The sequence below is a fragment of the Lonchura striata genome, chromosome Z (genome assembly GCF_050655825.1).
Source record: "Lonchura striata isolate lonStrDom1 chromosome Z, ASM5065582v1, whole genome shotgun sequence".
In the NCBI taxonomy this organism is placed as follows: Eukaryota; Metazoa; Chordata; class Aves; order Passeriformes; family Estrildidae; genus Lonchura; species Lonchura striata.
Genome location: NC_140740.1, coordinates 47,680,837 through 47,708,198, shown reverse-complemented (window position 1 = coordinate 47,708,198; position 27,362 = coordinate 47,680,837). Strand labels below are relative to the sequence as shown.

The 27,362-nt window shown below is 56.2% G+C and overlaps 2 protein-coding genes across 3 annotated transcripts; one reads left to right on the top strand and one right to left on the bottom strand.

Annotated features, from left to right (window-relative positions):
• Nucleotides 1-2: 2 nt before the first annotated feature.
• On the top strand, nucleotides 3-5,887 carry CD72 (CD72 molecule). Of its 2 annotated transcripts, none has more exons than XM_085567641.1 (8): nucleotides 3-123; nucleotides 768-1,152; nucleotides 1,364-1,450; nucleotides 1,974-2,288; nucleotides 2,528-2,676; nucleotides 3,010-3,152; nucleotides 4,038-4,205; nucleotides 4,544-5,887. In XM_085567641.1, the coding sequence occupies exons 2-7, from the start codon at nucleotides 1,014-1,016 to the stop codon at nucleotides 4,174-4,176; spliced, it is 972 nt and encodes a 323-aa protein (XP_085423767.1). In that variant the 5' UTR covers nucleotides 3-123; nucleotides 768-1,013; the 3' UTR covers nucleotides 4,177-4,205; nucleotides 4,544-5,887. The 2 variants fall into 2 exon arrangements, with proteins under 2 accessions (XP_085423767.1, XP_021410320.3); XM_021554645.3 differs by having other exon boundaries at nucleotides 12-977; nucleotides 1,063-1,152.
• Nucleotides 5,754-17,605, bottom strand: TESK1 (testis associated actin remodelling kinase 1). The gene is made up of 10 exons (XM_021554649.4): nucleotides 17,287-17,605; nucleotides 10,442-10,563; nucleotides 10,262-10,310; nucleotides 9,888-10,034; nucleotides 9,624-9,706; nucleotides 9,196-9,286; nucleotides 8,864-8,947; nucleotides 8,319-8,408; nucleotides 8,003-8,153; nucleotides 5,754-7,761 (listed from the first exon to the last, which is right to left on the bottom strand). Exons 1-10 carry the CDS (start codon nucleotides 17,503-17,505, stop codon nucleotides 6,722-6,724), a joined length of 2,076 nt encoding a protein of 691 aa, XP_021410324.2. The 5' UTR covers nucleotides 17,506-17,605; the 3' UTR covers nucleotides 5,754-6,721.
• Between the last annotated feature and the right edge of the window lie 9,757 nt (nucleotides 17,606-27,362).

Genomic DNA, 27,362 nt, shown 5'->3' with positions numbered 1-27,362 from the left:
TGCAGAAATGAAGGACAGTGGCTATGTTACACTGCTCCATCAGCACCACTGTGCACCTCCAGTGCTGTCCCAGGGACTGGCTGTGTTCAGATGTGCCCATCTGAAAGACAGTGGGAGGCAATGGTAAGTCAGTGGAATGGAGAGGGAGGCAGTAGCAGGCAATGGGAAGCAGTGGGAGGGTTTGGGGACATCCCTTCTGAAACCTGCCTCTGGATGCAGTTCAGTAGAGACCTCTGAGACACTGAGGGCCTGGAGGGACCAGGAAGATGTTGTGAATCATGGGGTTGTGGTCTTGGGAAGGGAAGGCAAAGGGGACGTCACTGATTTTTGTAACTCTCTGGGGCTGTTTTGGAGCAATGCCAAAGTTGGGGTCTTCATTGGAGGGGTCCAGGGAAGGGATGAGAGGTAGTGGAACAAAATACATCATGGGGAAAGTCCCATTCTCAGAGGCTAGGAGAGGAAATCTCTATCTGTGAATACCTCCAGCTTTTCATGGAGCTGTCACGCAGCAATTTGCTCCTGTATTCAGGATTGCCCTGCTCTGACTTGTAGACCACACATTTGGTCTATCCTTCGCTCTGCCCCTGCTGTGACACCTGGCTGTGCTGTCCTCATCCTGCCCTGTGCCTAGGGGGACCATGAGCACTTCTAGGGTGTGGGAGGGGACAGGCTTGTGTTTCTGTGACCAATGAGAGGGTGCTGGTCCCCACAGCCATGCCTCACTTCTCCCATCTGCTACAGTGCAGAGCAAACTTCTGCTTCTGCAGATGCTGGCTGCACTTCTCCTTTGCACCTCCAAGAGACGGCGCAATCACCGGGAACAGGGACATCTCAGAAAGGCATCCCAAGGGTGGAGCAGGAGCCAGCGAGGCTCAGGGCTTGCCCGGCATTTGCCCACATGGCCCAGCTTTATGCTGATCTGAGGTTTGCCAAAGTGATGGGAGGCCGGAGCATGGCCAGCCAGGAGCTGGAGGCAGGTGAGAGCCCACTGGCCCCGACACACTGTCCCTGCCATGCCCAGCCCCATGGCCTCAGCTACTCTCCCCTGCCTTCCTCCAACAGCCTTTGGCATGAATGAGGCAGAAAGCCCCTTCGAGAACATGCAGCCAGCACTGGCAGGGCAGGATGAGGATGGAGCAGAGCCCAACCCAGGTGAGTATCTAGCTGGATTCCAGCAGACACAGGATGGTTCTGGTGTAGGTTGTGGGTGGTATTCTGGGGTCCTCCCACTCCCATCACCCACACCATTCCATTTGTGCTGTCATGCCACCACTCTCCTGCCTGTATCCAAGAAGGAGGTCTGGGGGCTGTTAGGGGTTTTCCAGCTCTTCAGGTGATGTCTGTTGTCTGTTGTGTCATACAGGGTGCTGCTCTCGTCGGTGGTGCATCCCTGTGGGTCTGATGGTGACTTGCCTGCTGCTGGTGGCCACTGTGGCCCTGGGGGCTTGCTGTGAGTTGGAGGATTGTGAACATCTGGGGCAGGGAGTGGTTGGGTCAGGAAGGCATCTGGCTGGGGTAGGCACTGTGGGTGAATAGAGGCATGCTTATGCACACTCACTGCTAAGTCCCTATGCCCTGTCTGCCACAAGCTGGCCTATATCCCTCGCACATCCCTCACACCTCCTTTGCCTCCCATTACCCTCTTCCTAATTTTACTTTCCATTTCTGCTCCTTTTCTTTCCAATCCTGGCATTGTCCAGCCTCATTATTGCTGCACTCTTCCTGCCCTTAACCTGCTGTGTCTGCTCCTATATCCATCCTATATCCATCCTACCTTGTCCTGCTCTCCCCTGCCAGATCATGCCCAACCCTTAACTGTACACTTCCCTGCTGTGTCCTTCCCTCACATCTTTTCCCATTCATCATGGATAAACCTCTGCCTTGCCCTGCCCATCCCACCTCCCTTAAGCAGGGTCAGTCCCACATCCAAACTGTCCCATGCCCATGTCCAGCTCACCCACCCTCTTCCCCAGACTGGCAGGTCACCCGCAGCCTGCAGGACTCCTCCCGTGAGCACGCGTCCGAGCAGGGCCGCCTGTCACAGGAGCTGAGGGTGCGGGAGCAGAGCCTGGAGCAGACACAACTGGAGCTGGCATGGGCCAGAGAAGAGCTGCAGCGAGCATGGCACGAGGGCAACATCAGCCAGCTGCAGCTGGACAGACTGAACACGGAGCTGCGTCGCGTCACGGCGGTCCTAGGCAGGACAGAGAGGGAGGTGCAGGAGGTGCAGGGGAGGCTCAACAACAGCGAGAGCACAGTGGCCCTCCTGCGCTCCTGCACAGCTATAGGTAGGGTGGTGGAGAAGGGAGGGGGTGCTCTGGGTGACTGGCACCGCTCAGCAGGTGTCAAGGGGCAAGTACTGGCTTTTTTGACCACATGGTGGGGACAAGGTGGTTCAAGAGCTGAAGCAATGCCCGGAGCAGACACTGAGCCTGTGATGTCTGCTGGGAAGGTGTGGGACTGTTCCTTGTTACCCCCCAGGGTATCTGTGGCTGAGCAAGCCCCTCAGCTGTGTCCCTACCCATAGATTGCTGTCCTTCTGGCTGGCTGCTGTACAGGGGCAAATGCCTCTTCATCTCCTCGGAGAAGAAGACTTGGGAAGACAGCAGAGATGAGTGTGAGAAGACATATTCTCAGCTCCTGGTCACCAAATCCTGGAGTCGCTGGACTGTGCCGGTAGGGTGCTGGGGGAGCTGAGGGCAGGAGATGCTGTATCCAGCTATGAGGTCCCCAGATGGGCTAGCATGGTTCTGGGGACCCCTGTCCTGCCAAAACATTGGAGGGTACAAGGCTGTTCTCTGGAGCACATATCTGGTGGTTGACATGAGATAGAAAGGCTTTGGCATCCCTGGATGTTCCCCAGGCTGGAGCAGGGCACCAGGGCTGCTCAGCTGTCCTGACTCAAGGGGCTCCTTGGGGAGATGATCACCCCACTTTGAAGGATATACTATGGCAGTACATGGGTGCCATGGAATAAAACATGGAAAAGCACTTTTTCTTCTTCTCCAGACCTTCCTGAAGAATGCAGATGTCCCATACTGGATTGGGTTGCAGAAGGGCAATTTTCCTTGGTACGACTATGGCTGGCTGGAGGAAGAGGACCCAGAGGGTGAGGGGGCCTGGTTCTGGGTGGACGGCTCCCTTTATGAAAGGTATGTGGCAGCACTGCCTCTTCCCAAATATCCCGTCCTCTGGCATGGCTCTAGGAAGTGTTTTAAATCCCACCAGTAACTGGTTCCAGGCACAGCCCTTGAAAACAAAGAACATCAGAGCAGCAGGGACTGAGGGAAGGTGGGTGCAATGGTGTGATGAGGCGCTTAGAGGACACGCAAATGGAAAGCCAAGACTAGGGGGTGGGTAAAATGCAGGGCATGTGAAGCAGGAGGCAGCAAGGAGTGGGAAGAAACCCCAGATTTTAATTGGGCCCTAGGCAAGATGTTTGAGCACCACCTCTATCCCCCACATGCCTTCTTGATTCCTCTCCAAAGGGAGATAAGCCTCCCTGTCTGTGGAGAATCCTGGGCTGCTCCCTGCCACGTGCACCACCTCCTCAGCTCACTGATGCTTCCTCTTGCAGTGTCTGAGAGCACTGGGGAGGAACAAACCTGTCTGGCCAGGTTGTGGGCACCTGGCCCTCCATCCTCAGCCCTGCCATGGAGCTGTGCCCAGAACAGACCCAGGGCTCAGGCCAGCTCCTCTGGTCATTCACATGCCTTCAGGGAGGACCTGGCTCTCCCTATCGCAGGCATGGAACAACTGCCACCAGTGAAGCTGAGAAGGGGGAGGCTAAAGGGGTGTCTCAAGCACTGCAAACATTTTACAGTGTTTCTCAGCCTGCCCATGAAAGTGCAGGGATACATCAGCCGAGGCTTCAGCCTGTGAAATCAGTAGGGGAGGACTGGGGGATTCCCCTTTGCCTCCAGCATCTGACCACTCCTCTGCCAGTGTACAAAAGGCAGTTGTCAGCAGCCGCAGCTGCCTCAGCAGGGTTTGTAGAAAGAACATGTCAGTGCCTGATGTGTTGTTTCCCCATTCAGGCCATGGCAGTCAAAATCAAATGGAACCTGTGCCATAATAAGCCGTGGGAGCATCAAACCTGCCCAGTGCACTGGTCCCAGTGACCTGCACCTCTGGATCTGTGAGAAGGCAGCAGGGCCAAGCCTCCCTTTCATGTGATGGTGGCTGCTGGCCCCAGCTCCGCTGTGGTGAGTCCTGCTGAGTCAGGGACACACGCTCTTTGGGGTGTGCCTCAAGGAAAGCAGGGAGCCCTGCAGCTCTGCATGGGGCATGGTGAGCCCCTCTCCCTTGGAAAGGCAGAGAAGTGCAGTCACCTCCCTGTGCTGGATGGAACCTGTCTCCATCCCTTCACTGCCATGGGCATTCTGGGTCTGAGGTAGCTCAAGACCTGAAGCTGTGGCTCAGCAAAAGGGGAAGATGGGGGAAAACCCTTGGCAAGGTGCTTTCCCAGCTCTGTTGCATGTGGTGGAGGCTGGGTAGCATCTCCCCCTTACCCTACCTCACCCTCATCTGCTTTCCCTTGCAGCACCTGCATCTTGCACTGCCTCTGCTCCACCCTTGCTGTGCCCAGGATGTCCCATCCATTCCAGACAGCCACTTCCCTCCCACAGCCCACTGCTCCTGGGCCACCCAGGTCCTTCCTCCCAGGTCCTGATACCCCGTGGCCCTTTGCCTCCAGCTGATGTGCTTTGGCTGAGTGGTAGAGGCTCCACAGCCGACCCCACACCTGCATGGGACACTTTGGGTCTTCTGAGCACAATGGCTGGTGGGCAGTGGGGAGCTCGGAACTGGCTGCGGAGTGGATCAAGCACTGATAGTGCTGGAGCCATGCCACATCTCCAGCTGGAGAGAGCTGTGCTGCTGACATGTCAGGAGCGGGAGCTGGGGATAGCACAGCCCCACCCCCACACAGTTCCCTCCCCACAGCAGGAATTTTCCGCCCGACCCCACTGCAGGAGCAGCTTGACCACGGCTTTTCACCCAGCACTCAACAGCCTTGGCAAAGCCTCAGCACCTAAGGAGGGAAGCTGAGCCCGAACTGGCTGGTGCCTGTGCTGACATTTGGGGATTTTTTTTTGCGCTAATTAGAAAGTAGAACAATGACCTTTAGGGTCCCATGGTGTGATTGCATCTTTCAAAAGCGAAAGTTAACTCAGGCACTTGTAGCAGGCTGACAGAGCAAGACAACTCATCAGGGCTTTAAATAGCTGCTACACACGTGCACATGTGAAGATTAAGCAAAGCAGCCCTGATGTAACACTGCAGCCAGGTGAGAGCACAGGAAGTTATGTTCAACCAGGCGAAAATGCTCTCGGTTTATGATAAGGTTGTGTGTGCCATATATAGTTGATGAACTGCTGTGTGAGTAAGCTTGCATGAAGAGCAAAAGGGTGTTAACGGCAGGCTTTTTGGAGGAGGCATGTGTTCCTCGTCTGTCTTGTCTGCTGGCTAGACTCGATAGCAATAAAGAGACACAGTTTGTCTGCTCTTTGTTTTCTTGTACACCACAGCAAACACGGACTCAAGGACATGAACCCAAAGAACCTAAATAATGAAAGGGAATTTGTCTGAAGCCATCTCAAGTCAAGATGGGTGCTTTAGGGGAATTGAAATAATGGGCTGAGCCAGGTTGGTTTGCAGTCCTGGAGGAGTCCCCCAGAATGCCCAGGCAAGACTATGCAACCTTCTGGGCCCACATCTGATGTGCATCCAAGAGACAGAACTAGCAGTCTGAGTTTCTGGGACATTCAGTTTTTAATGAACACTTTAAATAAGCTGGGTATATATTACTAGCAATTATTATTAATAATAATAAAAAACACAAAGAGTTCTGCATTCACCAGTGCATTGTGCAGGAGGGAGGAAAGCCGGCTCCCACCCTTGCCGGGGGGCCAGGCAGCCTAACTGTGCTGCCCACTGGCCCCATCCCCATGATGCCAGGATGGCATCCTGGCCCCTCTGCCAGCATCCTTCTCCCAAACCTGCGTGCCAGGGAGATGTGAGGCACTGTTCTGACTCAGCACCCAATTCTCAGCATCGGTCAGGTAGGGACAACCCCAATGCTGGCAATCCTCCCAGTGCACTGCCCACGGGCATTGCCCTTCTACGGTCCCCTGCCCTCTTCTCCCCATGTCAGGGACTGGTGTGCTCCCCACGCTTGTGGACACACACGGGTTCACCCACCAGCCCCCCAGGATCCCCAAAAACACACATAACGCACGCTGATCTCTCTACCCCAGCCCAGTCCCTCTCACCCCCCTGAGTGCAGGGGGCTCCCAGTTCTCCCAAGGTAGCAGGCTCATTATATGCCCCTTAGCAAGATCCTGCAGAAGGGTGAGCCCTTGGGGAAAGGGGATCCTGGATCCAGGGCTTGAGCCCTGTGGCCCCGCGGGGGACCAGCCCTGCCGCCTGGGGCAGTGCTCAGGGCAGCAGTGTTATTGCACTTTGGTCCCCAGCAGAGACCCAGCCCACCTCCAGGGTTCCCTGCAGATCCCCAAGGCTGATCCTGGTGGGGTGGGTGCCTGAGTGCCTGGGTGGCGTCGCGGCAGCCACAGCACTTGGCACCATGGCCACTGGTAGCCACCACGTGCCGAGTGATGACAGACCGTGGGGATGTGCCAGGCTCCTGCACTACCCAGTGCTGTGGCTGCAGAGGGGTGCAAAGGGCAGCTGGATTCAGCCCCATTCTCCAGGGTCCCCATCACTAGGACTGCGCCTCCGGCAGCTTCAGGCTGGGCTTGGCCAGCACTGGCCCCGGGGCTTTCTGGTGCTGGCCCCCATCGTGGTAGATGAGGCTTTTAGCCTCGCAGTTGAGGTTCTGGTAGCAGGGCGGGCTGGGCGCTGGCCGGTGGCAGATGGAGGCAAAGCTGAAGCTGAAGGGACTCAGGCAGCAGCCAGGGCAGGGCAGCACTTCGTCCTGCTCCAGCATGGCAGCAGAGCTGTGCCCAGGCAACATGGCTGAGCGCTCCGTCCGCTCCAGTGCTGCTGCACAGGAGATGCTGAGCTCAGAGAAGCCGTGCTCCAGCCCGCTGCCCCAGGCCAGAGGTTTGCTGACCATCACGTGGTTGTTGTTGATGAGGAGCCCGTTGGAGGCCCGCACATCTGGCTGCCAGGCCCGTGTGCCCGAGGATGCGGTGCGGATGAAGTTGCTGTTGAGGGGCAGTGGGGTGGGCTGCACCAGCTCAGGGCTGTCTGGGCTGTAGTCCATCTGCTCCTCTGCCTTGGAGCTGTGAGTGGACGCTGGTCCCCACGCTGGGGGAGGAAGGAGGGTGGAGGGCTGGGGGTCATCAGTGGGATGAGAGGACCCCATAGCCAGCTCCAGGCCCCCCCGGTGGGGCAGCTCAGGAGAGGAGGGCAGAGAGTGGCACTTGCGGGGGCTGGTGGTGGGTGCTGAGAAGTCACACTGCACCTCCACGGCGGGCTCAGGCGTCACAGGGTTGCTGAGCTGCAGCGGGACGGGGGGCGGCAGGTTGAAGGTGAGCGAGATGACCGACTTGCTCGGCGTATCAAAGAGCTTGATCTTCCCCCCCTTGAGGTCCTCACGCTGGGAGAAAGGGTTGACACGGAGGGACGTCTCCTTGGACTTGGCCCCGCTGTAAGTCTCCAGCGGCCACAGCAGGGTGGACGACTTGGAAGGGAACATGTCAGACTGGCTGCGGGACAGGTGCTGGTCTGGCTGCAGGTGCTGCGTCCCCAGCTCACGCAGGGGCGACTGCTCGGTGTGGCTGGCTGACCTGGACACTCCTGGGCATGAGCACAGGAGAGTCTCACCAGCAGCCAGCAGCTGCCCATGTGGGGTGCTACAGGGTGTTGAGCACCCAACAATGTAGGAGCACACCCCAAGGGAGGAACAGGGACCAGCTCTATCCTACAGACCTCACACACCCCTGTCTCCTTCCCCTACAGCTGATGGGGTGGGATGGGAAACCCCACACTCCCCCATCTTTACACCCTGCTATGGCCTGTCCCCGAGGCGCCCACGTACCACTGAGTGTGGCTGTGGTTCCAGATGCAGGCAGACTCTCCCCGATGCCAAACAGGGTGGCCCTGGCACCCTCGGCGTCCAGCTGGTGCTGCAGGATGCTCTCCAGGCACTGCGTGATTTCCAGGAATGAGGGGCGGGAGGTGGGCTCCATCTGTGGGCAGGAGGGATTCCCCATCAGGTCTGTGCCTCCTCAAGCACCCCAGGGAGCCCTGCACAGCAGAGACAGCTCCCTCATCACCCTGTGAGCAGGCAAGGCAGCCTGTCCTGCCTGCCTGCCCTGGCTGAGAAGGGCAGTCAGTGGAGGTGGGAGTCTCACACTGCAGCAGTGAAAAGCCAGCTGGAGGAAGGCTGCTGGGCAGTCAATTCCCACCATGGTGCGGAAAGTGGTGACATCCAGACCAAAATCCTGCACCAGGAAAAGGAAGAAGAGTAAGGTTGGGTCTCCTGTGGCACCACAAGGCCCAGGGGACCTAACATGGCTGGCCCACTCCCCCCTGCACTGTCACACAAGACTGTGCACCTGGAAGCACCCCAGTGGGGACACAGCAGGGGAGCACCCTGATGTCACCCCAAACTGGGCCAAGGTTGGGGGATACTAGGACACAGATACCACTTCTGGTCTCTGCCTGAATCCAACTGCCCTGTTCTCCTTTTCAGGCTCACTCTGGGTTCTGAGGTTACCAGCAGAGACCATCCCTCCCTGGGCAGCAAGTGGAGTGCAGCACCCTGGCCCTGAGATGTGGGACCAGTCCTACACATGGGTCTCTGCCCAAATCAGAATGGCCCCCCTTGTTTGATGAAGTGGCCCCAGCCTCAGTGCTGCTACCCACAACTCCCCCTGCTCCCCTCCCAGAGAGTCACCTCAGTGCGGGGCAGGTAGTCAGGGTCAGCTGGCACACGAGCAATGGTCTCGCACAGGATGATGCCGTATGCAAACACATCGGCCTGCAGAGAGTGGGGAGTCATGGGGGTGCTCTGCAGCCCCGAGGTGATGTGCCCACCACTCTGCAGGGCCACAGCCCTTCTCCTCCCTGCAGAGCCACACAGGGGGGTCTGGCACCTTCTCACCAGAGGGATGCCCAATTCCTTCCCTCTAGGTGCACCCCAGGACTGCAAATACTGCAAACCATAGGCAGCACAAGCCTGAGTAAAGCCCTACACAGTACCTCAGGTGAAGAAGTGAAGAGCCTCACCTTCTCGTTGTAGATCTCCCCACGCAGCACCTCAGGTGCCATCCAGTACGGGGAGCCCACCACGGCTAGCGGCTCCTTCTCGCTGCCCTCACTGGGAGACATGGTGGAATATCAGAGGCTGCCCAGTTCCTCAAATGTCCAACCTCCCATCCTCCTGCTGCAGCAGCCCAGATCATCATCTCCATCTCCCTTCCTGGGCTAAACCTCTTCCATGCACTCTACAAACTCATCTCTCCCCAGTCACACCACCCTCTTCTCCATCCCCTCCTAGCCATTCCCAAAATGCTCCTGGAGCCCCCCCTTCCAGGGACTATCGCACCACCCCCATTCCTACCCTTTTAGCTGCATCCCAACGTCCATCCCTCTCCAGCTTCTGCTCTGAGTGAGCTCCAGGGATGGGGATAGACAGGTGGATGCTGCCCACGTACCTGTAGGTGGGGATCTTTTCTGCCAAGCCGAAGTCACCCACTACAGCTGTGTAGCCACTGGCCTCGCAGCGCACCAGGCAGTTCTGTGGGCACAGGAGGACCTGTCACACCAAGTGCACCAGCCCTACCTCCCTGGCCACCGGTTTCAGGATGCCCCGGCACATCACAGCCTCCTGCTCCCCAGCTCTCCATGCCTGGGGCAGCAAGGCTGCAACACCGGTATGGGACAGCTAGGGCAATGTGGTGCCTTGGAACATCCGATACCTTGGAAGTGAGGTCACGGTGGAAAATGCCCTTGGAGTGCAGGTAGCGTAGGCCATGGGCGATGTCGAGGGCCAGCTTGACACGCATGGACCAGGAGAGGGGCACAGGGCTGTCCAGCAGCTGCTCCAGGTTCCCACCGTTGATGTACTGATGAGAAGAGCCGGGCCATTGCATCACAGCATCCCTTCCCCCCATAACACTGCATGCTCATCTCTCATCCTAATTAATGCATATTCCAGCCACCCCACACCACAGCCTCCCAGTAGGACTTGCCTGCACATGTCACAGGCCAAGAATGTGCCCCCATAGGTATCCCTGTCCCTTCCCCAGGCTTGCAGGAACCCTGAGACTCATGGCTGTTGCCATACTCTTACCTCCGTCAGTGCATGCAGCTGTCCCTGGTGCACACACACCCCCATGAACCTGTGAGATAGAGGGGACCTGAGGGTGGCTGTGGCAGGGACTAGCCCCAGGAGCTTATCCAGTGTCAGCAGTAGCTCCAAACTCCCAGGCTAGGGAAAAGGTGGGGGCAGGCATGAGGAAGCAGGTCCTACCTGAGGATGTTGGGGTGCGAGAGGCGGTTCATCAGCTGCACCTCCCGCAGCATGTTGCCCCGGTTGCTGGTCAGCTTGTTCATCTTCAGCACCATGATCTGCCCCGACTGGCGGTGCCGCACCTGGAGGGGGATGCAGGGAAGGCTGAGCCCCACATACCTCTGCAGGCCCCATGGACACTAGGCTTCACCTGGCTCCCACCCCAGCCCAGAGAGGGGAGCTAAGCATCCCGTGGCACCCCAGGGACCACTAGGGCTAGGGAGGCAGTTTCCCCACATCTCCAAGTACTCCCAGTACTGATGACACACAGCCCCATCCTTCCTGAAGCACCCTGCTCGTCATGCTCCCTCCACAATGCTACACTGCCCTGAACTCCCGAGAAGCAACAGCTCCCATAGAAGATATGAGCCCAGCTCTACTGTAGGAACAGGCAGGTACAGTATTGGGGAGCATCAGGGAGGACTTGCTGTGGGTCAGCAACACCCAGCCAGACCCAACCAGCATGGGGTGGAGAAAAGAGGGGGGTACACGGACCCTCAGAACCAACTCTAGGTATGGCCAGCTGTAGTGCTTGACCCTAGTCTGTCAGGGCATGGATCCTGGATGGGCTGTATATTTAGCCAGCCCCAGTCCGACACTGTCATGCGATCTAGGTGCCTGGTTTGCTGCCAAGAACAGCAGCTGGAGCATGGCCAAGCACGGACACCCTGTCCATCTGCAGCTCCCTGGCATGTGCAGGGCAAGGGAAGAGCATCGGATGCCCTGACTGTTATGGGGGGGCCGAATCAATGCTGAGGGTCCCCTCCTGAGCAGGTGCTGGGGGTGGGATGCCAACCCTGCCTCGGAGCAGCAGCTGCCCGGGGGGACAACCCAGTGGATCCCAGCTGCCCCCCAGCACACACAGAGCTGTGCACGGAGGCACAGGCATTCCTCAGCGCTGCCGTCAGCTCCCTGCTCTTCTCCTTTTTAGTCAATGCTGTTTGAGGCTGCTGAGCTGGTGCCAGCCCCTGGACAGCCCCACAACACCCCTCATGTCAGGGATTGCCTTCCCAGGCAAAACACAGGGGGTTGGCTGGAGGCAGGATCCCCAGCACCCCTATCCTGCTCGCAGCTTGGCCCTTGTCCCCACCACAAAAGAGGAAGGCTGGCATGCTGGCCCCTCCAGGGCTCTCCTCTCACCCCACTGCTCCTGGGGTTTATGCCATGATGGGGCTCTATCCAGCAGAAAATACCCAGGGGATGGGCAGCAGCACATCCCTTCAAAAGGCCCTGGGGAAAATGAGTGCTATGTGAAGGTCCTTCTACCTGTCTGTGTGCACTGATGCCAAACCAGTCCCAGTCAGAGTGGAAGTGAAAGGCAATAACTGTGCTGTGCCACCATCAGCTCATTCAGCTCATGGAGAGGCTTTGAATAATTCAGCAGACACCTGCCTGTGGGCACCCCGCTCCAGTTACACCTGCGTCACCTCCAGCCAGCTCCAGACAGCCAGCTGGCACTCCTGACCCACCAACAGAGGCCATGTGACAGTAGAGCTCAGAATGGACCCTGGATGAGTGGGAAGGGGACACCCCGGACACCTGCCACCACAAGCCCCTATCCTGGCACCCCACCATACTGCAGGGAGAAGGGAGGGTGGATTTCCCCATGCCTCCTCCTTGCTGACCACTGACATACTGAGCTCCTGGGTTCAGGGAGAGCCTGTCCCAGGGTTAAACTGCAGTGCCTGCTGTGGGAAGCACCCAGAGCACTCCATCTAATGGTGCTCCAAATCCTCCCTGTGCTCACTGCCCTGCTCACCACTGCCCAGCAGCACCTGGAACTGCTGCCAATGCCATCCTGATGCCCTAGGACTCTTTGGTCACACCTAGACCAAGGGCAAAGGGCAATCCTACCCCATCTCACCCATCTTTCCTCCACCCCATCCCTGTAGGTGGGACAGGTGAGGGCAGCACCAGAAAGAGAAACTGAGCTCTCAGCCAGGCTTCAGTGCAGGCTTAAAGGAAGTGGCCTGTGTGACCAAAGCAGGGTGGCACAGTCTTCCTTGGTCCCTCCAGCTCCCCATGGGGGTTGAGGAAGGCAGAGCCTGGACAAGGCCGGCAGGATCTGCAGCCTTGCCAAGCCTCTGGCACTGGGTGCTGCCCAGCAAAACCTATCATTCCTGCCCCACCTCTCCTGGTGGCAGTGCTTCCTTCACTTCCCACGCCATGGCGGGCTGGCAGGACTGGCTCGGTCAGTTTGGCTGGCACCAGCAGCTGCCAGACAGCAGGACCCGGCTCAGTGGGGCAGGCAGACTCATCCCCGCCGGGATGGCTGGAGGCGGCAAGGCTCCGGCGCCACGCGCCCACATCAGGAATGCTGTGCGGCATGCACAATGCTGGCACTTGGTGGCCATATGCTGTAGGGCTGGCCAGCTCCCTGCCAGCAGCAGCGGCCCTGCATCAGGGAGCAGCATCTGGTGGGCACCAGCTCAGCCCCACAGGGTTGGGTAGTGCCCATGGCTTAAGTCCTCATTAAAAAGCCACCTGCCATTGGAATAGGCTGAGTGAGGTCTCAGTGCAGTCACATGGGTTGGACACCTTAAGACTGGAGGAGAGGCAGCCTGGGGGAAGGAAGGTCTGGTGAAAGCTGCTTCTTCAGGAATTATCCTGGGGATCACAGGAGCTCCTGTCCAGTACAGCCCTGCTCCAATGTCTTTTTCCGTGACTCCATCCCCACTGGGCATGATGTCCTTGAGGCTGTCTAATGAGCATACCTGAGAGGCCCTGTTCTGCCATCTTCCCTGCAAGAAGAGCCCACACCTGGGACAGCTCAAGGACAGCCCATGCTTGGGATAGCAGGGAAGGAGTTATGCTCCCTTTCCATGACTCCCACAGACACCGGCCAGTTTACCCAGTCTGTCCAGGTGCTAGCACCAGCCCAGCACCCTGGCCACCCTCTGACACAGAGACAGCCTCAAAGGGCATCAGACATGACTGCAGGAGGCTTGAAGCCCCCCACTAAGGAGGTTTCCTTCCTCACCAACATCCAGAGAAGGCAGCAGGCAGCATAACCTCCTTGGGCAGGAAGGTGTCCCCTCTCGCCTCTCTCATGCACTCTGGCATGGTGCCCAGGAATCCCAGCACATTCCCCGGAGCTGAGCTCAGCTGGGCAGCCATGTGGGGCTGCAGGGGGAGGGCAAGACATTGCTCCTCACCCAGGAAACAGGCAAGTTCTCACCCCTCACCGATACTCCCTGGTATCCCACATGGCTGGTCCACTGGGCACTTCACGGGGGTCCTGCGGCTGAGCCAGGGTGCCATGGCATGTTGGTCCCCATCCCATCTGCCGCCAGCACACAGGGCTGGGGGATGGGCCGGGCTGGCGGCAGCCCCAGCCTGGGCACAAGGGATCTGAGCTCTTTTAACAGCGGAAATTAGAGTCTTATTTAAAGAGCATGCTAATCAGAGCAAGCAGACGGCCTGCTCCCTCCCCACAGCCTGCACTCCCGTCTAGACATGGGGCAAAGCTCCATCTGGAGGTCTCAGCAGCCATCCCCCCTGCAGCCTGCACTGGAGATGGCCTGGCACACAGCCCCACTCTCTGCATATTCCCTTGCCCCCCTGCCCCACACAGGCAAGGCACAGTCACACAGGGACACCACCCTGCACCCATCACCCCAGAGAGTTCCGAGGGGAAGACAGGAGGCGGGTAAGGGAGATACCAGTGCTACTGGTAACCTGACAGCCACCCACAACAACTGCATCTGAGCTCACAGGAATCCCAGTAACACAACTGGGCAGGACTGGAAAACGTGCTCATTAAATGGAAAAGGCAGAATCAGTCAAGACAGACTTTCTCTGAGGAAGAGACAAAACACCTGCTCCTGGAGGGTGTTTGAGCATCAGTAACCCCCACCTCCTGTTCTCCCAGGAGCGGCACTGTGGGCACAGCAGGAGCCAGGGCAGTGCCAGTGTTGTACAGTGGTGGCAGATCACTGCCTGGCCTGACTGGCAAGCCTGGAGCATGCCCTGTGACAGGGCAGGAGAGGAGCTGGCATGTCTCCAGCTGGCCAGCACACCATGTTTCCTGTGCCCAGGACTCTGAAGTGGCAACTGTGGGGCCAGGGCTGCTCCCAGCCTTGCCATGGCTGGCTGACCTTGGCTAATTTACTTCCTCCCTGCTTGCCTTAGCTTCTCCATCAGTGTCACACTGCTTCATTCTGCTTTGTAAAACAAGGCAAGGTCCCTGATGAAGGGCAGCAGATAAGACGAAGGGACTTGCTCCATTAGTTGCACCAGAAAATTGGAAGTAAATAGAAAACCCCAAAGGTTAGCGGGGAAGCGAGCAGAGATGGGCAAGCGACAGCGATACCAAAACCCTCTTGTGAGCTCTGCTCATGCTGGGAGCTGCTGAACCACACAAACACACACACATACAAAATGCCATGGAAATGGGGTGATGGACAGAGCACATCACAGAGCTGCACCCTGGGAGATGGCATTTCCAAGAGGATGCGTAACATCAGGGCATGAGGCTGAGATTCAGATGGGTGAAGGCCTCTGAATACAGCCCCAAGGATGCTGCCCACAGCCCCTGTGTCTGCTGCAGACAGCACACGGGAAAGTAAGAGAAGGATTTGAGGGAGAGATGCAACAGTGGTTTAAGGGCTGGAGAAAATGCCTGGCACAAACAGACCTGGCTCAATCTGCTCAGTCAATTGGAAATAGAGAGGTGGCTTCCTGCAATGTCTGTGTATCTGAGAAAATGGGGGGGCTTGTGCCTCTGAAATTGCACAGGGAAAGGCAATGAGAACCAGCTGTTCCAGAGGGAAAACAGCCCTGCTCTGCAGCACAGTGGGGGATCAGCTATGAACAAGCGCCATGAAAAAGAGCAGCTTCTTGTCACTGGTGTCTCCTGTTTGCTCTGTACAACCTTTCTGAGAGAGGTGACTGGAGGGGCTAGCTTGGGACACCAGCACTTGGAACACTGAGCTCTTTGGCTTTCATGCTGAGAAGAGTCAGATGCTTGTCAGCACTCTGCCTGACCCTGGTTCAGATCCACACCAGGACTGAGCTACCTGCACAAGGGCAGAGATGTCAAAGGTCCCCTCCCTGTCCCCCTCACCCTCCAAGGCTGGAATGACGTATGGCTCAGCAGCCACACAGAGAGGATTCAAGTGCCCACAGCCTTGGAAAGCTAAAGAAGGAACAAGGGAGGTGGGAGGAAAATGGGTCCTGGGCTGCCCTGCCAAGCTCTGTTCTCCTCACAAGCCCTGGCGGCCAAAGCCCATCTCAGATCCCAGGCTTACCCCACCATCCTGCTGACCTGTTGGACTCAACCCACCGCACGAGCACAAAGCCCCATCTGGCCCCCTCCCATTCCTGCTCCCTTGCCACAATGAACACATGTCGACTACTGATCCTGATCCCATTCCCACCCCTCAACCTTCACCAATCCCCCAGATCCTATACGCCAGGAGTCCCACAAGAACCTAAACGATGAATGGGAGAAGGAGCATTTTGTGGCTCCCGTAGAGACTGGAAAAACAAACAGCGAGGCCGTGGCCTCGCTGAGACACGGGAGCATCCATTATTAAATAGCCATATCCACGCCTGACATTATTAAATGCCTCCCTCTGCTCCAAGGTGCTGCTGTGCACTCCAAGCCAGAGATCAATAGCAGGAACCCAGCCAGCAGGGAGGTCATGGATCCACTGGGAGCTCCAGGAGGGAGCATGGAGGAGAGGGACCTTTCTGCACATTCTCCATGGCCTCTCACAGGACATCTCTTTTGTGGCTGAAGAGGAAACAGGTCTTGGGGTCTCCCTGCTGAGTGGGGAACGTTGTCAGGGCTGGAGAGAGACCCCAGGGTACAGCCAGGATGTGAATGCCCTAATGGCTGTGCTGCCTGTGACCTCAGTGACTGTGGTGGCATTTAGCAGGGGTTGTGCCCAGCCCTAAGCTGCTCTTTGAGGGATATGAAGCCACTAGATCACCACTTAAGGGCAGTCCTAGCCCAGAGGCTTATGGTTCCTTAACTGATGTTGAGGATCAAAACAACACATGCACACACCTCCCCTCTGCCGGGAGAGGTAGTGGTGACACCGAGGCACAGCCCCTTCGTCCCCAGCAGCAGTGCACTGGCATGGCAGGATATTGCCACCATGCACCTCTGCCTCACTGTTGGAGACACCGAGCCCCCCACCAGCACTCACACTCCCCCCTATGCCGGGCACGGGCCACACACAGCATCCCCACCCTGACAGTCCCAGAGAGGATGGAGGACAAAGGCAGCTCTGGGGGCTAAGCCAGGAGTCAGCCCCGAGCTCTTCTACGGCGTCACACCCCTGTCCCACATCCAAACAGCTTCGTGGGGGTCCCGTGGGGAGTCCTGCACATCACAGGCTCAGCAGGCCCAGCAACGCCGGACATCACCTGGAGTGGCTAGGAACACTATCTGGATTCCCTGGCACAGGAACATCCCGGGCAGGCTCGGTTGTCCAGTCTTTTGCCAGGGGTCCCGGGGCTCGGCTGCCCGCCACCCGACCCCCCGCACAACCCCCGGGCAGCGCTCGGAGCGCTCAGCCTCCCCGGCTGTAAACAGAGCCGGCGCTCCCCTCCCCCAGCTCGGGGGGATGGAGGCACAACGCCCCGGCCGGGACGGGGCCAGCGGCGGAGTGCCCGCGTCCCCTCCGCACGGCACGGCCTCCACCAGCCCCAGCCTGGCCCGGCGGCCGGGTCCGGAGGGGGGATCACAGTCCCCAGCCCAGGGCGCGGCCGGGGCTGCGCTGTTGCCGCGGTCCCGGGGGACGCCCGATCCCGGCGGGATGCCCGCGGTCCGCCATCCCCGCTCCCGCCCCGCACACCTTGAAGACCTCGGAGAAGAAGCCGGCTCCGATCTTCTCGCAGTAGAAGTCGTCGATGCGCGCCAGGGTGGAGACGGCGCTGCGCAGCGCCCGGTACGAGGAGGGCCGCAGCCGCCCGCAGCCCGGCCACGGCCCCGCCGCCTCCCCCTCGCCCTCCCCGGGCCGCCGCGGCAGCTTCTCCCACTCCATGTCGGTCCCGCCGAGCACCCCCAGCGCCATTCACATCCCCGCCGGGGCAGCCGCGCGGCCGGGGCGCCGCCGCTCTCCCGGCCCCCGGGGCGATGCTAGCGGCGGCGGCGGCGGCGGCGGCGCGGGGCGGGCGGCGCTCCGGGGCGCTCCGCGCTCATGGCCCGGCGCCCCCCGACCCCTGCCGCGGCCCGGCGCTGCGCCTCCGCCGCCCCGAGCGCTGGCACCGGCGGGGCGGGGCCGGGGCGGGGACAGCCGGCGTCGCCGCCGAGCCCGGCAGCCCCGAGCCCCCCCAGCGCCCTGCCCCGCCCCGCCCCGGCGGGCAGCGCGCTGTCCCGCACGCCCCGAGGTCCGCATCCACCCGCACCGGCCTCCGGTGGGTGCTGAGAGGGAGCCTCCCTACGTGCCAGGGTGTGCTGTGAGGCCTTGAGATCCCGGGGCACAGCTTGGGCACACCCCACGGACACAGGGCTTTGACTGTCCCCAACCCCTGGATGCGCCTTACAGGCGTGGGAGTCTTCCTCCCCTGCGTCCCACCTGGATGCACACTGTAGGTGCGCAACTTCGTTTCTTCCCTGGGCCCTGCCAGGATTCCCTGTTTAGCTACGGGACTCTCTTTGTCTTCGTAGCACCCAGTCCCTGATGGATGGACAAAAGGCGTGGAGATCTGATCTCTCCATATATCCAGCCCCACCCTATACAGTATCGTGGGACCAGTTGCCCCACACAAGTAGCTGTTGGCAGTTTGAGCCCCGTTGGTATAGGCTTGGATCTCTGCCCCTTGGATCAGGGGCTCTGATTCTCTCCGTGCATCCAGCCTGGGTGGTATCCTAGGGGCATTGGATCTGTCCTCTGGAGGAGCAGGGAAGTGCAGCCTCTCCGTGACAGCATGCCCGATGCCTGTTGCACCCTTTCGCCTTCCTTGTTCTACTGAGCTCTTCCACTTCTCCCTGGTTTTCTTCTGCTTGCTGCTCCCCTACCTCAGGCCTTTTGCCTGCTCTGAGGCTGATCCATCCTGTCCTTCCTGCCCAGGGACTTTCTGCAGCTGGATCTGCCCTTGCTCAGTCCCACACATTTTGCTGACACTCTCCTTGGCATCCACCTGCCTGTGCTGGCCCAGCCCTGCCCCAGCCACCTCTCTGGGCGCTGCCACAACCCTGACTCGGCAGTTCCCCTCAAACAGCTTTGCTCCAGCTGTTTTCCTGTGTGGTAGGACTGGCTGCACATGCCCTGCATCACTCTCACTGATTTTCCTGATGGAAAAAGAAGCCACATAGAGTATTTCTTGGTGTGGCGTTTTTTTGCCAGTGCTTGACTCCAGGTGCTACCAAGCACATCATAAACCATTGGACCATGAGCTGGGTTTTCTTCCTTGTCTCAGGAGGGAGAACAACCCTGTGGGCTAGAGCAGGGAACTGAGGTGCCCATTTATTTATAATGGGAACAGTGCCCTGCCCTCCCCCTAGGAATTCATGGTATTCCTGCTCTTCCAGGCCTGCAGAGAAAGTGGGTTTGTGCAGGACAAGTTTCCTACATGTAGGGAGGAAGAGCATGAGGACAGGGCTCTGCCAGTCTCTGTCTCATGGTGTCTGAGCCATCCTTTTCCTCACCAGTACCACTCCAGCCTGCCAGGGTATTGGATAGCATGTGCCAGGGTGGCTTTTTCAGCGCTCTACGTGGGGTAGAGCGCTGTGCAACAGGCCACATTCTTAGGTTTCCTCAGCCTCACATGTCAGTCCTGCTGACAACAGCCTGACAAAATGACAGGAGCAGCTCCATGGATGAGAGGAGAGAACAACATCTGCCTGTGGGGACAGGAGGCTGCAGTCTGTGCCCTCCTACCCTGGTGACCAGCTGGAGCTGCTCAGATGGGTGGCAGTGGGTGCCTACCTAGGCTCAGCCCTGGCGCCTGAAATATGAGCATGCTGATGCACGTGCAGCCCAATGACCAGCTCCTCAGTGGTGTGGGACACTGCTCAGAGGAACACAGCCAGCTCACCTGGGGCAACAAAGAGACCCTCTCCCTTCCACTTGAGTGCAGCAGATTCCTGATGGTCAAGGCATTGCAACAGGGATGGGGAGGCTTGGGGAGGATCTTGAAGACAGAAACTCAGGACCACTGCCTGATCAGAGCTCCTGCTGCTCACAAGTGACTGGGTTTACATCCAATTAAGTTGTAATGGATAAATTAAAGCCCTGGAGATGGCTCTGACTGTGGAAATTGCTGCTGCAGGATTTGCAGTCCCTTCTCTCATCAGCGCTGGTAACTCTACTGTGCTATTTCCATCATGCTCAGCTCCTGCCTGGCACAGCAGGGCTGAGCTGAGGCATGGCTAAAAGTCTCTAGTGCCCCAAATCCCTCCCATGGTGCAGGCAAGTACACTAAGCAGCTGGGTGCAAAGTCAGGCTGGGCTGAGCCTGCAGCAAACCCTGAATTAAGCTACTCAATCCCTGGTGAGGAAAAGCAAGAAGGAGGTCTCCCTGGCTGTACTCTGCTCACGTGGATCTGCAGGGGAGAGAGGAGGGGGGCTTTGTCCTCCTTGCCCTTCTCTTTCTGGGTTCTACACCCTTTCTCTCCTGCAGGCAAAAGGCTCAGGGATTAGTAAACATCTTCACCCTGCCTGCTGGGAATGGTGCATCATCCAGGCAAAGCAGGGGTGGGAGATTTCAACCAGCCTATGGAGGCTGGAGCTGTAGAAGTGCAGAGTTATCTTGTAAGGATCAGGGCACACTACAGGTATGGGATGGCCAGGCTCTGTGCAGGGCAGTGAGGGATGTAGGAGCTCTCCACATAGGAAACCTGGTCCTTGCTGCACTCCCACCTCTATTCCACAACAGCACGGTGACCCTGGGGTCTTTGCAGGACAGCTCTGATTGGGATGAGCCAACAGTAATGCACCCCAACCAAATCCTTGCCCTGCTCAGAGCCCCAGAGCCAGAACTTGAGCAGTCCCCTCCTCTGCACCCATGTGCAAGAGCCCATCCATACGTGAGACTCCTCTGCAAATACTCTGGAAAATCAGTGGCTGCTGCTGCCAGGGGTGTGCTGCCAGAACAGGCACAAGGCTAAAGGGTGTGAGGGTTTTCCAACCTGGAGGGGCTGTGCAGACATGGGGGTGAGCAGGACAAAGAGCACTGGCTGACTCAAATTACTCCCTTTGGTGCTTGTTTGCAGAATGTGGGTGCAGCCTCTTGGTCCCAAGTATCCTCTTGCCTTCTGTACCAGAAGATCTCTGCTCTTTTCCCACACTATCATACATCACTCTGCACATCTCCACCCCCAAGTCCTATATGTTCCCCGGCTCCCTGTTTATAAGACAACTGTTCCCTGAAAAACATCTCATGCTTCTGCCCTGTAGGAAATAAGAGATGACAGCTCAGCAAGGGCCATTACATGGTGATAGGAGGCCTGGGCAGTTTGAGGAGCTCAGGGTACATGGTAGAAGGTCTCAGCCCCAGCCTGGTGATGTCCGGTGGCACCCAGTCCAGGTAATGCAGCCGGACTACATTTCCCAGTGCACTGTGTGCTGCTGAGCCCGGCAGGGCTGTGCATGTTACACACCCAGCACCATGGCTGCAGGCTGCAGCAGCCTTTGTCCAGACGCCAGCAGGGATTGGCAAGGTCCCTGCTGTGCAGGCACATTGCTGTGCCCCCTTTGCCTCCCTGTCACTCCAGCTGTAAAGCCATTGAGGGCTTGTGTGCAACATGAAAGCTGCAAATATTTGTTGTGTCATTAATATTCTTCCAGCACAGTCAGCACAGCACCTGGCAGTATTTGCTTGCTGACTCCTGTTATCTCATTGATGCTTCTCATGCCTGGGTGCCAGTGCTGTGACATCCATGGAGACAGAATCCACATCCATCCCTGTCTCTTAGTGCTGGACAATGATTTCAGCTCCCTGTTCTGCTTCTCCTCAAGCAAACACCAGTGCCTGTGCCTGGGGGGCACTAATGCCTGAACCCAGCTGTGTGCCTGCTTGCTGGAAGCTCCATGGGGCAGTGAAATTGAAAACATTGAGAACACTTATAAAAGAAAGCCAGCCATCACCTCTGAAAAGAAGGGACAGGCAGCTCTAGATGTGCCTGCACCACATGTAACCCGGGGTGACGTGATGTGTGGCCATGTAAGCACAACTGCACAGAATCATGGATGGTTTGTGTTGGAAAAGACCTTAAAGATCATCTTGTTCCAATCCCTCTGCCATAGGCAGGAACACCTTGCACTAAGCTGGGCTGCTCAAGACCACATCCAACCTGGCCCTGAACACTGCCAGGTTGGGACATACACAACTCTGGGCAGCCTGTTCTGTTTTGCCTCACCACCCCCACAGAGAAAAATGGTTTCCTAATATCTAATCTAAACTTACTGAGTTTGAAGCCACTCCCCCCCATCCTATCATTTCGCAGTTCCTGATAAAGTCCCTGTCTAATTTCCATTAGGCCCCCTTTAAGATACTGGAAGATTGCTATGAGGTGTCCACACAACCTTCTCTTGAATCTTGAACATCCCCAGCTTTCTCAGCCTCTCTTCAGAGGGAAGATACTCTAGTCCCTTTATTAGCTCCAAAACCCTTTCCTTCTTGCTCCAACAGCTCCAAGTCCACATTCTTGCAGTGATTAAGCACTACAGAGACCTTCACAAATCACCAGGAACTGGTCACTTCACACCAAGTAGGGACAATGCTACATCTCTAGCATTACCCACCCTACTCCTGAACCAGCCTGAACACCTTATCTCACAATACCTGGCCATGCTCCCGTCCTTCAACACTGCCCAGCAGATAACAGGGCTTTTCCTTGTCCTCTTGACCTGGACCTGGGAAATCTGGCTTTCAACAGCTCCAGGCTCATCCCATGAGGTTGTGTCAGCCTTTCTTCACCTCCTGCATCTTGCCAAGCAATTAGAAACACTCCCCAAGGACTTTGCAACACACCTGAAGGGCTTATGGTTCTGCCAGATGTGAGGCTGGAGCACAGATACCAAGAACCTGGTCTGGCTGCAGAGCTGGGACAAGTGGGGTCATACGAGAGTGGACTAGGTGGTGACCCACAGCACCAGTTGCAGGAGAGCAAGTGTTCTGGTTTCATCTGGGTTAGGGTTCATTTTCTCCCCAGTAGCTGGTTCAGTGTTGTGATTTTGATTCAGCTGAGAATGATGTTGATAACACACTGATGTTTCAGCTGTTGCTCTGCAGTGCTTACCCTGACTCAAGCACTGGCCAGTTTCCCATGTTCTGCCAGGAGCAGGTGCCCAAGAAACCAGGAAGGAGCATGGCCAGGAGAGCTGACCCAAACTGCCCAAAGGGATATTGCATGCCATAGAACACCATGCACAGGAAATGCTGATAACTGCTGGGTATCAATAAGTGAGTGGTGAGCAAGCGTGTTATGCCTCATTTAATTCACTCTGGCTTTATCCTTCTCCTTTTAATTACAATTATAATTTTAAATTTTTATTATTATTAACAACAACAACAATATTGTTTAAATTATTTAACTGCTCTTATCTCTACCCACAATTTCCCCCCCACCCCCGGCTTTCCTCTCCACCATGGCAGAGGGAGAGTGAGTGAGCATCTGTGTGCTAAGGAGTTGCCAGCTTCGATTAAACTGTGACATCAGGGCAGCCAGAACCTTCGCCCCGGGTTCATCACTGCTCTTTGATCTGTATGGCTTGATGTTGCTGCAGGGAGTAACTCAGAAGCAGCACAGCAATGTGTAGGGAAAGTCTGGTGAGGGCATGCATAACTCAGCACAGCACCTACCAGAGACCCTACAGAACACACACACACAATTCACCCCAGAGATCCTGACACTAACAAACCAGCATCCTCCTGCTTCCCCTGGCTTCTGACCCATCTCAGAACTCACAAAAAGAAAACCTGAGGGAACAATTCTGAACAATGCTAGAGAATCATTCCCCTTTGAGCACTGAGCTTCTGCTTGAGAAGGACACATCCTTCCCCAGCCCCATCAGCCTGAGTGAGAGAGATGCTCCCTGTCCCTAGTGCTCTCCTGACCCTAGGTAGAGATGGTGAAGCCCTGCCTATTCTCTCAGATGCCTGAGCAAGAGGTGGATGCTGCAAGGAGCTCTCTACCCTTGAGCCAGTGGTCACTCAGCCTACACCTCTCTGAGTAACTCCTTGGCCTGCTCATGGTCCTGTAATCATCCACACCATGGAGTTGTGTTTCCTGACAAAACTACAGCTTGGGCGAAATAAGGAAAGTTAAAGGGAGGTAATTGCTCACCTTATTCACAAGACAAAACATGGGCACAGCCACCTCCAGGCAGAGAATTTATCTGTGTGCCTGTCCTCCTGTCTCTGTTGCCTTCCCCTTTGATTTCCTCTGTGCCAGGGCACAAAGGAGCAGTATAACTGTACTGTACTCTAGATGACCATGGGAGCCCTTCAACTGGAGGTCACCATTGCCACAACCACGTGTGGGCAGTGATGCTGTCTCCAGGTGTTGGAGGACTGGAAACAAAGGATCAGTTCTGTGTGTGCTAGAAAACTGGGAGCTCCCTGTGGCTGCAGGCACTTCCTTGTGCCTTTTCCAGGGCAGGCTGAGGCAGCACAGGCTGGAGCAATAGCCTTCCAGTGTGGGGAGGGAAGGCAGCTGTGCTGTGTTTGTCATGGAAGCTGCCACTTGGAGCCAATTCAATCACACCTCTTTATTGCTTCCCCTAGCTTTTGAAAATCTCATTATGTTTAGCGAGCTCTGTGAGCAGCCCTGCCAACCTTCCTTGTGTCCTGTCTTCTATGTTTCCAGGCACACTGGCTGCTGAGGAAGTGCATAAGCACATTCCATGGGGCCTCGGATGAAAAACTTGCACCCCAGTATATATAGATGGGCCTGGCATGGACAAGGTGTACTGGGGTTTTCCATGAAGACAAAAGCAAGGGAAGGGGATGTGTGTTCTAAGTGGGGACATCTCAACAGCATGACAGGGAGAGCACAGTGCTAGCCACATGAAATGTGGATGAAAAATCAAACCCCACCATTCCAATAAAGATTTGTAGGGAGCGGTATGTTTATTCACAGCGCTGTGGACGCATGTCAGGACTCATTGCCCTTCAAAGGACATGCGTACCTCTGAGAACTCCTGATCCTTGATCCTTTTTTATTACCCTTACTAATTTCCATATGCATAGAATTTCACAATAGGTTAATGCATATTCATTCTGCTGATTTCACATTACACTTATAGCTAGTTACACTTGTACTCAGTTTTTGTCAGAAAGTACAGAAAGAACTCCTGGGTCACTCTGCCGTGTCTGTTTCAAGGTCCGAGGAGTCTTTCTTCTCTTATATTTTAGTGTGGAAATTTGCATTCTTTCTCCTTAGCTGAGTTAGTTTTGCTAGTGTTGCTGTTACCAGACTAAACAACATATTTAGTAAGTTCAAAGTGGCACATTTCACCTAAATCCAAATGGATTTCTATCCTGTTAAATTTTCACTCTGTCTCACACAGACAGCAGCCTTGTACTCCACAGTGGGTCAAAAATGGGGAAAGAGGGTGCGTCCTGCTTGGCTCTGTTAGTTTCAAATGTGGAGGCTGATGGTTGTAGGTCAGTAGCACAACAAGCAGAGGATACCTGAGCCAGGACTGTAGAGATTCTTAGTTCAGTCAGAGAGAAAACGAAGGTTTCTAACCAGGCAGAAGCCTGGGAAACAGTTGAAAAAGAATGTAAATAATGCTTTATCTTTCTTGTTGTTCTCATTGTTTATAGACAGGTTCTGCCACTGTGCATCATTCACTGCATACCAATGGTTGAGATGTTTTTACTCTAGGACCAATAGAATTGGTCTGGATGATACTCTTTATAAAATAGAGATATATTTGAAATAAATCAGAGCTCTACTCTCAAGCCTTCTGAAGTGGAGTCTTTTCATACTGTCCTGCCTCAACAGCATCACAGGACAAATGATGGCAGGTGGGATATGTGCTGGCTCCAGCACAAGGCAGAGCTGAGACAAATGGCGCAGGGTTTTGATCCTGCTGTGTCCTGCATGCTGGAGCCTGGTTCCATTAATACCTCTGATTACCCTGACCTCATTTCTGTCCACCTGTGTCATGGGTGGCTGGTTACCCCACCCTGTGGAGCCCTTGTTCTACAGTGGGTGATTGCATCAGCCCTGGACTGACTGGTCTCTGGGGGGGTAATTACAAGAGACAACCAGTGCTGCAGGCTGTGGGTGAGCCAAGTGTGTCACCACCAGCCCAGCACCTGACATGTAAGTCACAGCTTGATGCATGGCAGGCCCTTCCTTATGGATCATTCAGGAGCATCTCTGTGGATGCCCTGTAGACTGGACTCTCACAAAAAGGGATCATAAATGGCATTATGCATGTCTCTGTTGGCTGAAGTGGCATAGGGTTCCCCACAGGAGGTTGTGGCATGAGACAGAACCTTTCCTTTTCCCCCAGGTCTGATGTGATGCTGCTGTAGGTCGGCTCAGTATCTTGACCTTTGACTGATCTTGGGCTGGAGCACACATGGCTTCATGCACATACTTGTACAACAAAGGGCAGCTGCTCTCTAAGCTCTGGGCACTGTGCCACCCACACCACTCACATTGACGTACCAGGACACAGTGCCCTCTTCTCTCCTCTTGTCCCCACCTGCCCAGCCTCTATGGAGGATTATTCCAGGCCAAGCTTTGGTCAGGGCCTGAGTGCTGGGGAAGACTGCAGGCTCCCAGGGCTTCTGCAGGGCCATGCACTGAGAAAAGGAGTGAGCAGAGGCCCATGCAAGACCTTTCCAGTATCCCGAGTGCGAAGCAAGCTGCTTCAGGGAAGTATAGCATTTTACTAATGGTAGCTGCAAAGCCAGGACATGGACAGGCATCCCAGGATAGGTCAGGTAGGAGCTGTGCCAGCTTGGGGTCCCACTGGCAGCAGTGATGCCTCCTCCAATGCACCACTGGTGCAGCCCCTGGCAGGATGATGGGACTGTGAAGACCACAAAATACCAAATAACACCACCAGATGGGTATGCCTTATCCCCTCCACCATGCCAGTGGCTTAATTTCACTGGAGAAACCACAGCTTTACTTTTTCTTCCCTTTTCATATGGTTCCTTTTGAAGTCACTTCTCTCTTCCCAGATACCTGATTGACATATGTGGTTTCTCAGGATTTGTTTTTCTTTGGAAGCTGTACAGGCTGAGAACTGTAAAAAGGGAAGTATAAGCCCTTTGTTTAATGGGATAGAAGGAGAGACTCCAGGCTCCACCAAACACTCCATCAGCTCTCTAGGAAAGAGAACTATGGTGACTGGGGTCAGCACATGTGTGGGGTATAGCATTTGAATGGGAGCAGTGCAGAGAGGCTTGAGTAGTGAAGGAGGTGCAGGGTGAAAGGTTTGTCAAGGAGATAGAGAGCTGCTCGGGCAGCTGGAGACAATGACCACAGGCACAATATGCCGCCCATGATGGAGAGCAGATGATGGGGAGGGGGTATAAAGCACAAAGGCAGAAAGAACAGATCAGGAGCTCTGATCTTGGTGCAGAGATTCTTTAGGCAGCAGGGTTTGGGGGGAAGCTAGTCTGACCTGAGATGCTGCCCCAAATCTTAAAATTCGCACCTCCTGGGTTTAGCCACATTCCCTGTCCAAGAACCAGGGTGGGATGTGCTGAAGATGGTTCTGGAGCTGGGAACAGGAATGGCTGGGCCAGATGTGGAACTGCTTGGATGCCAGAGATGGAAACCCCATTTCTGAGCACATCTTTCTCAAACCAAAATGCAGCATCCACTCCTCCCATTCCCCCCACTCCCAGTCTTACTACACTCTGCTCCCAGCAGTGAACTGCTTATGTCCAATTTTATGTGCTAAAAATACCTTTCTGGGCAGTCAGCAAATGCACAGCCCAATGGGAGACATTGG

Coding starts and splice junctions, on each gene's coding strand:
- CD72 (XM_021554645.3), top strand. CDS start 689: ATGAGAGGGTGCTGGTCCCCACAGCCATGCCTCACTTCTCCCATCTGC. Junction 978..1,062: donor CAGCCAGGAGCTGGAGGCAG/GTGAGAGCCCAC, acceptor TTCCTCCAACAG/CCTTTGGCATGAATGAGGCA. Junction 2,677..3,009: donor GGAGTCGCTGGACTGTGCCG/GTAGGGTGCTGG, acceptor CTTCTTCTCCAG/ACCTTCCTGAAGAATGCAGA.
- TESK1 (XM_021554649.4), bottom strand. CDS start 17,505: ATGGCGCTGGGGGTGCTCGGCGGGACCGACATGGAGTGGGAGAAGCTG. Junction 9,707..9,887: donor ACCGTGACCTCACTTCCAAG/GTATCGGATGTT, acceptor CTGTGCCCACAG/AACTGCCTGGTGCGCTGCGA. Junction 8,409..8,863: donor ACTACCTGCCCCGCACTGAG/GTGACTCTCTGG, acceptor TTCCTGGTGCAG/GATTTTGGTCTGGATGTCAC.